We start from the raw sequence: 13170 nt of genomic DNA on the forward strand, positions 1-13170 counted from the left end.
TAAAAAGTTAGTTTTGAGTAACAACAGGGATCTTCAATGTTAAAGCACAAGCCTTCTCCACTTTACTAAAAGGGCTGAGTCCTGAACAAGATAGCGGCACAGATTAGTATCTGTGGACCACCATTAGAGGGGTGAGTATAACACCCAAGATCTACAGTGCCTTACTTGTTCTTGATACAAGTTGAGATGAAGGCAATTATTGGCACAACAATTAAATAGGATGATACAAAATGAAACACTCCTGTAATAAACTGGCAGTAAAGAGTCCAATATGTCCTTAAGGCTCCCATTCCCTGACAACACATACCATCCTCTCAATATACAGTAGGAAAGCAAAGACTGTTACAAGTGTGTGAAATGCCAAGTTCAGTATTAAAAACTAGTTCACATTGGGGGGAAAAAATAGCAATTTAACAAAGACAGTCATTGTAATTCTTAGCTCTCCTCCTAAAGGTTGCATATTTCAAGTCCCAAATCTGCAGTCTGATTCGTTTTCCCCTTGAATTCCAAATCTGCAAAACGTCAAGTTATTTTGCCTTATTTTAGTGGGGAAGAAAGGGGTTAAACACATGTGTTTACTAGATTTTTGTTGTTGTTGTTTTGAATTATTCCCTGTCCATAAAATCATCCAAGACATACGATCCAATTTAAAGTCCTTTCAATTACATACAACAACAAACAGGTAAAGGTAGCAATTTCGAATGTTGTCATTAGCTTTTCTTGTTACAAAGTCAAGGAAACGATGGGAATCAAAGAGACAAAACCAATCTATTTTCCAAGCCATGCTTTGAATGTGCAAAGACTTGAACATAACTCACAAATCCACTGTTTTCCCCAATTGGGCAATTCTTTTTCATCTTATCCAGAAACTACTCCAAAAAAACTTGCCAACAAAAGTCCTAAAACTGGTGTGCTGTCACAAAGTTTCTATCTGCCTTTTCAATGCCTTCTATCTGCTGCCTTCTCAATGCTAAATGTTTTATCCAGAATTTTCAATCTCACTGCTTTTTTCAACAGTTTCTTAAATAAGAAATAAGAATGTTAACATCTTGATAAAGCCAACCACTGAATACTTAGTTTTAAATATGTTCAAAAATCTTGTTTATTGGAATGGGATAATTCCCAGCCATAAAATCAAGCATACAATTCAGTGCTTTGCAGCAGCCCTTCCTGCAACATCTACATTTAAGTCCTAATAAAATGGAAAAGATTCAACCAATGACTACCATAAGAAGATAAAATGCGTCAAAATTCTCCAATCATCGTACTTTCTCTATTGCCAGAAGGTTCTTCTGAACTACAAAACAGCATGCATTTCCTTTCTCAGTGGATGGTACATTAATAATTTCGCAGTCCATCAGAAAGGAAGATGCAAGCAGCAAAGATTACACTGAATAAACACAGGAAAAAAACACGGAAGCTAAACAAATCTGAATTATTTGCTTTCATATTTAAATTAATAAACTCATTTCTGAATTAGCCATGGCATAGGGCAAAGAAATTAGAGGCATCTCACTAGATGACTGCGTCAGACCGTGTAATTTTTGGCAAATGCATCTTATGAAAGTCATCGCCCGGGGAACTGCAGCCTCCGCCACTGGGGTTTCTATTTCAGACACTACATTGGCCCATTAATGTGCTATAGGAGGATGTCATAACCTTTCAGTGTATTCATCTCCACTACACTCTGGTGAGGTAACATACTATTTATTATCTCCATGTAAAAAATGAAGTCTAGAGACCCAGAGAAACGAAGAGATCTGTTCAAACATACATAAAGAGTCTGTGGCAGTCAGCTCTCAGACACAGCTCTTCCAAGCTGTAAGTAACTCTCGTAAGGACAAGGCTACCCCACTTCAGTTAGGTTAGATAAAACAGCACTGCAGATGCTCTGCATATCTGAGACCAGTGACAACTATACTTGATCCACAGCATAAAGAGTATTTGCATCCCAGCGTCACCTCCAGACCCCTATTTCTATAAGTCCTTTACAATTCTGTCTAAGACAGAGTACATCAGCTATTGTAGTGGCTGAGGTCTTCAAAAATAGCTTTGAGTCAAGTACTGCTATGGTGTTAGCTACAGGTAGCAAACGCATAGTGGTTAACTTAGCACCTGAAAAGGAACAAGGTCCTGATCAGCTTCTGGTAATAAGGTTGTTTTCCACAACGCTGAATTTCGGGCATCAGGGCAGTGCTGCCCTGTACTACACATCCCTCTGACTACTGAGGAAAGGCGACTCCTCCTGGAAACAATTCAGAAGCACAGAAGACTAACTTCTGCAGCTGGACTGTCCAAACGTTTCCCCACAGCCCCACAACTGAGAGTCGCATTGACAATAATCACATAGCAGGAGTGCTTGCACAGCCACCACCTCTGCTCTACAGGACTGCACTCCACGGCAGAGATACCAAAGGCTCCAAGGTCACTAAAGGGGCAGGTCCACAGTCAGGTATAGGTGGTCAGGCTCCAGCTCCTCTTGCACACTGAGACTATGGAGCAAGGCCCACCCCTACCCTGGGAGCCATCTGGATTTTGTTAGGTAGGACTACACGTCAGGTAATAATCCTGAGGGGATGCCTCTAGATCCAGACTGCTTCATTTCTTCTGCTTCCCTCCCTCGCTTTTCCAAATCAGAGCCCAGGTAAAACCAGGGGACAACTCCAGTGCCCTGCCCACCTGCACACCCATGCCCTTGGAGTCCTGGGAACCCAACGGACTGAGAACAGAGAGAGTTAAAATAGTCACATACCTGTCATTCCCAGACATTCAATCCCTTCTGGAAGCCACAGATTATCTTTAATAACCTGAAGTTAACACAGAAGAAAGCAATTATAAAATAGAACTGTATTCATAAATTTCTAATATGGCTTAATTAAACACTTTAACTGGATTTTCTGCTTTATAATTAGACAGAATCCTGTTCCACAAAGCCTCAAGTTTCCCAAAAATTAACTAGAAGAAGAGATACAACACCGGTCTTCAGGACCTCCACAGTTTGTCAAGAAGTATAGGGCACTGTTGTTTCTTACTATGGGTACATACATGTCTTTGGGCCTCAAAGAGCATTTACGCTTCAGATCACAGGCTGTGACTTCTCACAGTAGTGAAGCAGAAGTGTTTGCTATCAAGTATTAGTTTCTTCTCGTAAATAATTTGTTTTGCCATTTTGAAATACAGAACTGAGCACACAGGAAAATCTAATCACTAAGAGTCAGTAGGAATCTCTCCATATTAGATGAGGGAAACCATATCTACTAAAACTAGCCTCATTTTTTCTGATAAGCATTGCATGCATCCCTTGAAAGAGACCATGAGCTAAAAGCTGCAGCCCGTTAGCCAGTCCGTGACATTCCTGACTCAGACCATATAGCTCACTACAGAAATCACAGCTCTTAAACTTAAGTAAAAAAGACTAGTATTTTTAATTCCAAGGATCCCTGGTTTAACCCCCCAGTGTTTTGATCAAGACTGTAGTAGTCATACAAGCAAGTTTTCAACATGTTAATAAAAATGGTAATAAAATAAAAATGTTTCCTGTGAGAGAAAATACAGTTATGAAAGGGAGCTGATTAACAGCTAGCTTCTAAGTCCGCTGAGCGACATGTCCAGTGCTTCTGGTTTCTGTTTGCTCTCATGCACTAAATGGCACAAATGTTAAGTACTATCTCAACACTACTATAACAGCAGGTTATGGGCAATTTTATCCTTTGTCTTCTTGGGGAAGTCATCATTTTTAGTACTGCTAGCACTATAACTGTAGTTAACCTTGTATGAAAATAGTTCTTATTTCGGATTGGGCACTTTCTCTCAGGACAAGGAAAATGCAAGACACCTCAGAAATCTGGATGCACTAGGAGCTCTGGAAAGGATGTACGTATAGCTGGATGAGAGGTAGTTCTTCCAGAGAAAGAAAAAGAAAGGACAACAAAACTGAACAGAAAAAGGAACATTCAGCGCCGTCTAAACAGCACTGATAACGCCGCTCTACAAGACCGCAGGCACTGAGCTCACTGGCTGCTATTTGCAAATCTTTCACATATCTAGTCATACAATTCTTCCTGTATTCCAAAATTTGTATATAACCAGAATTATGCCAAAGATTTCTGACTCCACTATTAATTTCTTCGCATTAGTTAAACAATCTATATGATCCCAAATTTTGCCTAGCCAAACATCTCAAGAAGAAAAAAAGATAAGAACAGGAAACTCCAGTGGAAAACTTAAACAAAAAATGGTTTGATGGTGACATATACAATGTATATGTAAACTATGGGTGTGTGGGTGTGTGTGGGTGTGTGTGGGTGCATACTCATTGCCAGAAAACGGGGAGATTGCCAGAGATTTCTAGAACGGTCTCCAGCCCTGTGCACATTAAGAAAATGTGTACTGGTACCACTAAACCAATTTTTTTTTTCACTAGAATCAACCTCTGATACAAACACAAAACAACAACAGGACTGCCTATTACGGTAGGCATTAATGTAAATCCTGTTTATAAACGTAAATTGTATCTGCATTGTATCAGTACATACATAAATGTGAACTGTTTCTTTGTGAATGAGCCTATAATAAAAATAGACAAATTGCGCTCTGAGCATGCATAAAGGTATGCAGAAAATGAGGCCTGCTAACTAACAAGCTGTTTCCTGCCTCCTAGGAAACTAGTGTACAAATGACTATGGATTTCCACAGAACCCAGGCATTCATTCATCTGCAGTATTACAACAGTCCATGCATAAAAACCTACAGTGTTTGCATGTCTGCGTGTGCCAACTACAAATGGCGTTACTACATTCGCTGTTTTTGCTTCTGCATTAGCTGACATTCTCTTCTGAATACGCTACCCCGGAAAATGCAAACTTGATATGCTACACAACTCTTCCACTCTACTGCAGAGCATGTCCGTAACACCAGAGGCATCACGAGGAGCTCCACATGGACGAATGGGGGATTCAGTGCCAACTCTGCAGGCCAACACTGTATCGTGTCTGGAAAGTAATTAAATTAATGCAGTGAAACTGCCAGCAGACATTTTCCCAAGTTTATATCGATTTATCTTTTTGGTGGAAAAATAAGCATTTGTTTTATTATTATTACTTTCCAGCAATAATATTTTCTGTTGTCCAAGTCTTTTAGTACTCACAGGACAAAATAATTGTTCGTAACTCCCTCCCTCATCCCTGCCGCACACTGGCAAAACAAAACAAAAACATGTCGATAGTATTGAGATCGCTAGACAGATATCTACATACGCAGAAAGAAAGACAAATACAAGCCATATCTTAAGTCATTTAATTGCATTCCTAAGAATGTGACACTGTGACGCCGGTGGGTGAGAGGACTGTGACTAGATTAAAAAATCAAATACGCCTACTCAGGAAGAAGAACAGCTAAACGGAGTCGCTGTGAGGATGTGGTATTCCCGACCATGCTGGCCCATGGGTCATTTCCTGACTCCGTCCCTGGTGCTAGATAGGTGGTGCCCAGGAAGCATCCTAGAAGCCTGCTGGGATTACAGCTACACTAGCAAATTCAGCAGTGACTCGCAAGCAGAGGAATGCAATCAGCTACGCGGTGAAGTTTGTAGAACGGTCTCTGGAATGTTTTTGGCCGGGGCTCAACTACAGAAAGTCCCCAGGCACAGCTGGAAAGTTATCACTGGCCACGACCTGCTCCCCACAGCCCGACTGCCCCGCTTTGGGGGGCTGAGGAGCGCCCGGCCGGGACGAGCCGGTGACGGCTCTGCAGCGGCCCCAACCCCGCAGCGCGGCGGCGGGGCGGGCTGGCCGCTTTGTTTCAAAGGGCTCCCTTCCCCCGCCGCCAGGCGCTCCGGGCCCCACATCCACCCCAAATCGTGGGCCATCTCAACCTTCTGGGTCCCGGCAAGCTGGGGCTGCCCGGTGCCCCAGCGCGGCGCTTCCCCAGCCGCTCTGCCGAGCCCGCGGGGCGATGCGCGGGGGCGCAGCCCGGCGCCGCGGCCGACACCTTACCCCAGCCGCCGTCTTCGCGCACGGCTCCGGGGCGCCGGGGCGGGCAGCGCCGCCCGCCGGCCGGGCCGCCCCGACGGCGCTGCGCGGGGAGCAGCCGCCCTGCGCGGGGCCGAGGGGTTGCGCGGCCGCGCAGGGCCCGCCGGGCAGCAACAGCAGCAGCGCGGCCGCCAGCAGCCGCGCGGGCGCGGAGCCCGGCGGCGCCCGGGGCATGGCGGCGGCGGGGCCCTCCGCGGGCGCGCAGGGCGCCGCGGCCCCTTGGCAAGCGCTGCGTTACGCGCGGCTGGGCCGCAGCCGCGGCATCCGCCAGCCGCCGGTCTCCTCCCACCGCGGCGCGGCGCGGCGAGGGCGGAGGGCCGGGAGGGGGCCGCGCCGCGGCCGCGGTACCTCCCCCCGCCGGGCGGTGCGCGGGGCGGCCCGGGCCCATGGAGGCGGCGGCGGCGGCGGCGGGGGCCTCGGCCTGCCTGCGGGCGGTGGGGCTGCAGCTGTGGGTGCGCGCCCCGCGGGTGCTGCCCGCGCTGCTGGCGCCCGCGGCGCTGCTGGGGCTGCTGCTGGGGGCCGCGGCCGCCGCGCTGCTCTGCCGCTGCGCGCTGGGGCCGCGGCGGCGGAGAGAGGTACGGGCCGGGGGCGAGAGGGGCGGCGGTGGGTTTGGCTTCCCCTGCCGCGTTTGCCTCGGCGGGAGCGCAACAAAAGGGACAAGGGCGGTTTTCGGAGAGGGCCCCGGTCGGGGAAGTCCTGCTAGTTGCTGCCTTCTGCAGAAAAAGCCAACAAAGCGGCGGAGCCGGCGCGCTTCGTGGCCTCACCAGCGCCGCCGAGCTGGGGCGGCCGGACCCGCGCCCCCTGCCCAGCCGCCGCCCGACGGCCCCGCTGCGCTCCGGCCCGGCCCGGCCCCTAAACTACCCCGCGCGGTCGACCCAGATAAACAACGCAAATGTTGCTCAGCAGCAGCCTGTATCCTGGAACCTGGTGTGCGCAGCTGGATTTTAGCTGGGTCCTCGGCCAGCTGCCGTAGGGAGCCGAGAGCGGCTCTTGGCTGGGCCCTCGGCCTCGCGCCCGCCGCCCGGAGCTGGTGTCTGAGTGCTCCCCGCGCTGCTGGGTGTGCGGCACCCGCGAGGGTCCGCTCAACCTAGCCGCTTTGGAACAAAGCACAGAAGCTGCACCAACGAAGCAGCAAGTTTTTTCAGTGTATCCGCTCACAATCTGAAGCCCTGTACTACCCATGCCCTTAGAAGTGATGAATCTGCGGGAATTCTGGTTTTAACTCTGGGTGAACTCGGTGACAGACAGGGAACTATGTAATTCTCGACCTAGCTCTCTTTAAATTGATTTTACTATTTTCTTCTTTCAGAATTTATTGAGACCTAGTAAACAGCTTGACTCGAAAGCGAGACATGTTTAAGTCTCTATATCCTGAGTATTGCCCTGCTGGCCTGTGGTCCTTTAATATAGGCTTGGCTGGCCCACCACTCGTCTCTCACAGTCATCGCTTCTTGTAGAAGGCTGTGTTGCTTTGGGGGGACAATGGAAGAGGTATCCTGTTTGCACAAGCTTCATGAGATGATTGAAGATAACCACTAATTTCTATTCCAAACACAGTAAGAACAGTCCAATTTCCAAAGCACTAAAATGAACAGAGCAAGCAGAAAATTAATACGCTTGACTGTTGCTATCCCCTGCCTACCTGAAAATACCTAAGGTAGAGTACATTTGATAGTTTGCTAGCAGGATTTGCTAAAGTGCATGACCTTTGCTAATATATATTTGTCTCGCTGTTTTAAGGAGTAAGGCTGACAGTTCATAGTTCTTTATTACACAGAATGTTTGTTTGGACTCCAGAATTACTGAGGTAGCACATACCCATAGAGCTACAGTGCGCAGACACATTTGCTGGGAACTGTCATTGATTTCTCCTTCTTTCTTGCTGTACATCAGATTTAGTCCTGAGTACTGTTCGATTAACTGGATGCGGCAATGGTTGGCATTGGCACAGCTGGGCAATTCAGAGCCCCGCAGAGTACTCTGTCAGTGTTCGATGGGTAGTCGGATTCAGTTTTGCTTTTAACTACACCTTTTTTGAGCTGTAACAGCTCTGCTACATGAGCATGTGTGCTTGCGTTGGTCATCATTAAGCGTAACATAAGACAAGAATCCTCTTGCTTCCAACTGCTTTTAAGTAGGAGGTTTGAAACTCTGTTTGAAGCCAGGCTTTAGCCCAATAATGGATGCACTTCAAATGCTGGATCAATGCATCCCATGTGAGTGCAAGCCTCTCTGATTCAATTGCTCATTTTCCTTGCCTTAATAGGTGGTATCTTTATTGTACTGTCACTACCAACTCAATATAGCCGTGTACAATTTTATCCTTTATGTCATTTATGTCAATAGGGAATGGAAGCTGTCATTTCTCTCTGATCCCGATCTTTAGGTGCTTGAATGCCATTAAAATCAGTGCTGCTACTGTAGAAGAGTTGTTTATTTTGAAAGAAAAATAAACTGCCCGCTGGTGCATACAGAGCACGCTGTGGGGCTGGTAGATTATATCCAATGTCTGATTTCATAAATGCAGACAAGTCTACGTTAGGTTGCCTGTGTCCGTTCCTTGCACGTATTGTCTGCCCCACCCGTGCTAGACAACAGGCCTGCCTGCAGCTAGAGCAGTTACTGAACCACACGTACATATTGGAAGTAAAAGCAATGGTAGTTTACCTGCATAGGCCATGTTGCTTCGTGAGCAGCTGAGTTATTCTTGCAGATGGCTTACCGTGGTGCATCTGTGACTTAGCCCCAATTAATTACTATCACATAGATCTCAACCTGAATCTGTAGGACTTGGATGCTTACAGTTAAGTGCCATGTTAGTTTGGTGATCTGTACCTAGGTCACACCAGCAGCGTTCCAAGAAGAAACCTTTACGGTGCGTAACTTCAGACAGCACAGTGCGCTGTTATGCATTCCTGCCAACAATATTCACCTGTTAGAGTTACAGTGTTGCTTGGAAGCTCCTGTGACCCTTTGGGCTGGAGCTTGTCTCATGATACTCTGGTAAATTAGCTTGATGAACTGTTACGGGAATTACAGTTAGACTTAGTTTGATACAACTTTTTTCCTTAATGATCTAAAAGATCAATAAAATCAGTAGCAGATCAGCAGCACTTTAATTACATTAACAGTTATTATTTGGGAGTCGTTGCAAAAAAAATGGACAAAAAAACGAAGGAGAGGAAGGCGATGAGATTAGAAATGTTAGTAGAAAAAAATTAATCCTAGAAAAATGCAAATACATTTAAAGTGATACTGATGGAGATACAAAGAAGTGAAAGCGTGCTGTGGATGGAGTAGGAACATTTAGAGAGTTAGGACAAGAAAAGCAAAGTCTTTTTTTTTTGGAATGCCTATGGTGTGATGGTACCACAGTGAATCTGATGTGGCTACTTCCATAACTCTTGGACACACAGCCTACATTTTGTGAACTTCTGGTTTGGGACAAATAAGTGACAAGATTTTTAAGGAAGACTTGAAGCTGTTCTTGAGTTTTTCGTAGATTTTTAGGAAACAGAGTCTTCAGTTCACCCCATCTTGGAGGGTAGCCCCATAATATGATACATATTATTGAGCAACTAAGTTGCAGAGATAAGACAGAGGCAAGTTATAAAGAAAAAAATCTATTCAAAGGCTAGGCAGTTCTCTATTTGGTGAGAATAAGAACTGCTTTATATACCAAGTGATAATTCAAAGAGAATTTTTCCATAAGATGGTTACGTGCATAGTGACTGCAGCCATATCATTAGACTACGTAAAAACGTAGTTGGTAGAATGCACACCTGAACAAGAAAAGAAAAAAATCAGTCAAAGCTAAGCGTCCACCATCCTTTCCCTCACTCAAAAAATTCCTTGAGATGCTATGATTGGATACCCTAACACTGTTATTATTTGGTCTATGCCAGTGCACAGGGACAAGCGTGTGCAGTAGAATATTTTGTTCTGTTACAGTTCATGGCCTTACCAGATGTTGTGTTTGGTAGAGAGATATAGGCCAAAGATTTTTTTTTTTTTGAAAGAAGATTTTGAGTATTTTATGATGATTATTTGTTCCTGACACTTCATCATATTTTTCCAAAATTGTCATTTTCAACCAATATTTAACTTTTTCAGGGTGGAAACATGAATGTATCCAGGCTGCTGTCAGAGATGCTTCAGGGAAATCTGCATGATCTCAGTGTTATATACTTTTTTCTTTCTCTTGGACTTTCAGAAGGATGATTCCCAGAGACTTCTGGAAGGCTTCAGCTCCAATGAGAAAGCGCGTACACGCACAAAAAGTAAAGCAGAGCCCTATACCTCAAAAGAGGAAATGGTATCGGAGGTAAAGTTATGTTCTTGGTGGTAGATGTCCATTTTGCTTGAGGTAGTAATCAGCACATTCATGACCTTGTCCAGAGTGTCTTGATTTTAGTGGGCTTGGAATTGGGTCCTTAAAAGGCATTCCGAAAAAACGTTTTTAAAAAAAAAAAGAGAGAAAGAAAGAAAACGAGCGTTGATAGCTGTTTAGGAACACAACCATTTGTGGCATTCCTGTTATGATTCCATTTCATTTGGCTCTTTGTGGGTATTTTAGCCAAGATCCTGATTTCTCTTTGGCTCTGGCTTCTTTGTCTACGTTGTCTTTAATTTCAAAAGGGTGATGGAAAAAATTCACACTGTTGGCTTCAGAAACAGTACGTAAGCACTGAAGCGTAGTCCTGGTAACTGATAATGGATTTTTTCCTGGAGAAAGAGATTGTTAGAGAAAAATTGACAGTAACAATTCCCTCATCAGGTCCAATCTGGAACAGATATATTTTTAGTGTCTCCGTAGGATATGGGTATAGATCTGAGTTGGATTTAGTAGCTTGATGGAGGGAGCAAGAATAAATGAAGGAAACTGAGTGTATCGGAGGAAAACAGCACCTTCAGTGACTTTCTCACATAGAAGATCTCCAGTTAAGTACCAACCTAGTGCAAAGGTCAAATGATCAAAAGGACTGAAATACCAGAGTGGTGAGCTGGGATTAAAGGACAATTAGAAAAAAAATTAATTTTTATTTCAGATTTGTTGTCAAGAATGGTAACAAACTGTGGTTCATTGGTCATTCTTCTTGAGTTAAAGTACAGAATAACAAGTGACCATTGACTAGATTCTCTTTTGGAGTGTAAATCCTGTGAGAGAACCTATGCAATGATATAATTTTATGCATATTAGCAGTTCTCTTACAATGGGATCACAGTCTTTAAAATGTGAGCATTCACAGCTATATCTGTTCTCAGACAGCTTAGCTCATCTATAACACTTTAAGCCGTGTTATTTGAGAGGGCTTTCTCAAATCCATTTGCTGGACTACTGTAGTTGTATATATACTTCTTCCCATTCATTTGTTTCAATTTCCGGAGGCTTTAGCCTAGCACCAGATTGACATTTCAGGAAGAAGCATAGGTGGAAAATGCTTTTAGTTTGGCTAGAACACTTCAAAAATCAGATATTTTCATTCCGAGACCTTCCAGATAGCAGTAATACTGTAATTACCATATTAATGATAACTGTATATTACTCGTGCCTGCTGAGAAGCAGGATGTCTTAGTTGTAGCCCGCTGCGATATGGCTTTATGGCTTTTGGACTGGAGCTGCTTTGCCTCCAGCCATTTCGGAACAGTAGATTTGCTGGCTTCTGTCCCTGGATATCTAGTATAGCAGTAGGACTACTCAACATGAGCAAGTATTTTATACATTGACCCCTTGCTTTTTGTTTCATCAGTGAAGCCAAGAATGACTTCTGGAAATAAATGAAACAAAGATGAAAAGGTGCTATGATAAAAGATCCTAATGAATGACGTGGTTTGCTCTTCTCTTCCCACCTCTGTAGACTCTATTAGTGCTTTGATATTTCCTATAACAATGTTTATAAAGAAAACTAGTTTGGCAAAACAGATTCTTTGATTTGATCTGGAAAAAGAAAAAAGTTAGAATACGAAATCTCCTAAAACTTGGTTTTAAACATTGTTACTTACAGCCAACCTTTCAATAAGGCATGTATAACCTAACAAAACAAAGTTGATTATCCCATTGTTCCAGTCCACAAAGCAGTGGATAGGAAAGAGGAGGAGCAGAAAGTCAGATGGTGTATAACGGCAGATTGTATGAAAAGAATGCATTATCTATAAAAAGCTCTGTGGAAGAACATTGCTTTTTTCTCTGGATTGTAGGTAAGGAGTGTTCTATAAAAGTTCTTCCTGGAAAAAACGATGACTGGTTTTGTTTAATCTATTTTTTCTCTATATAAATTGAAAGCCAGAATGTATAGCCATGATGGTATCTGTCCAGCTTATTCCAGCTTATGACTTATTCCTTAGTCATTTCTATTGTTAAGGTAATTAAGTCTCTCATGTGAAATCTTTAGTTGGTGAAGGGGGGGAAAAAAAGGAACGCAAATAATCTGTGAATACCAGCTACTGTTCATTTTCACTTGCAAGAGCAAAAACATTTTGGAGCCATGATAATATATAGGGAGAACTGCGGTTCTCTTTTCTGGATTTCATGCTCCAACCCGAATAAGTTTTACGAGATTTTTCATGCCAAGGCTGAAACAGTCAAGAAATAGTCAGTTATCGATAAGAATTTCTAAGTTATGTAACTAAAAGATACTTATAGTAAGCAACTGTCAGGCCTACTGCTGTTCTCAAAGTTTACAGTAGTTTTCTGTTTTTTTTCCATACAGGAAAATGAGTCTCCTCTGAACAGTAACATCACAGCATTTGCGTTAAAGGCAAAAGTCATCTATCCAATCAATCAGAAATTTAGGGTAAGGATTTAGCCTCTATTTGCAAAAATTAAAATCATTCTATCTCAACGTAAATTGCAGAGTTAAAAATTACCGGAAGAAGAGTTACTGTCAATGTGCTTAACAGGGAGTTTTGTTTGTTAATAATCCATTGACTCAGGCCTCATTCGATATGGCATCAGGTGGCTTCATCTCCTCCTGAAACCTTCTGTGCTTTACGTGGTGTCCAGTCAATCTTCACCGCAGTCAAGAGACCTTTTTCTTTCCCTTAACACTAGCGGAAGTTGGATCTGTCCAAGGAGGCAGAGAAAAAAAAAGAAGGGTCTCTTCTTCAGTAAGGAAATACATCCCAAGCAGATGACCGCAAC

The 13170-nt window shown here is 44.0% G+C and overlaps 2 protein-coding genes across 4 annotated transcripts in view; one reads left to right on the forward strand and one right to left on the reverse strand.

Moving 5' to 3' along the window:
- Nucleotides 1–6025, reverse strand: part of EVC2 (EvC ciliary complex subunit 2) — an 81026-nt gene extending 75001 nt beyond the window's left edge. For 2 of the 3 annotated variants that reach the window (XM_068943398.1, XM_068943397.1), the window contains exon 1: nucleotides 2753–4393. In XM_068943398.1, coding sequence (XP_068799499.1) covers nucleotides 2753–2759 — 7 coding nt within the window. In that variant the 5' untranslated portion in view covers nucleotides 2760–4393. Of the gene's footprint in view, nucleotides 1–2752; nucleotides 4394–5993 lie in introns of those variants that run through there. The other variant, XM_068943400.1, reaches the window with a different exon arrangement.
- Nucleotides 6026–6415: 390 nt separating this feature from the next.
- The window catches only part of EVC (EvC ciliary complex subunit 1), a 57636-nt gene continuing 50881 nt past the window's right edge, over nucleotides 6416–13170 (forward strand). Inside the window, exons 1-3 of the mRNA XM_068942923.1 lie at nucleotides 6416–6604; nucleotides 10243–10353; nucleotides 12740–12823. Of these exons, the coding sequence (XP_068799024.1) occupies nucleotides 6416–6604; nucleotides 10243–10353; nucleotides 12740–12823 (384 nt within the window). The remainder of the gene's footprint in view (nucleotides 6605–10242; nucleotides 10354–12739; nucleotides 12824–13170) is intronic.

This window comes from Struthio camelus, chromosome 4 (genome assembly GCF_040807025.1).
Source record: "Struthio camelus isolate bStrCam1 chromosome 4, bStrCam1.hap1, whole genome shotgun sequence".
NCBI classification, from domain to species: domain Eukaryota; kingdom Metazoa; phylum Chordata; class Aves; order Struthioniformes; family Struthionidae; genus Struthio; species Struthio camelus.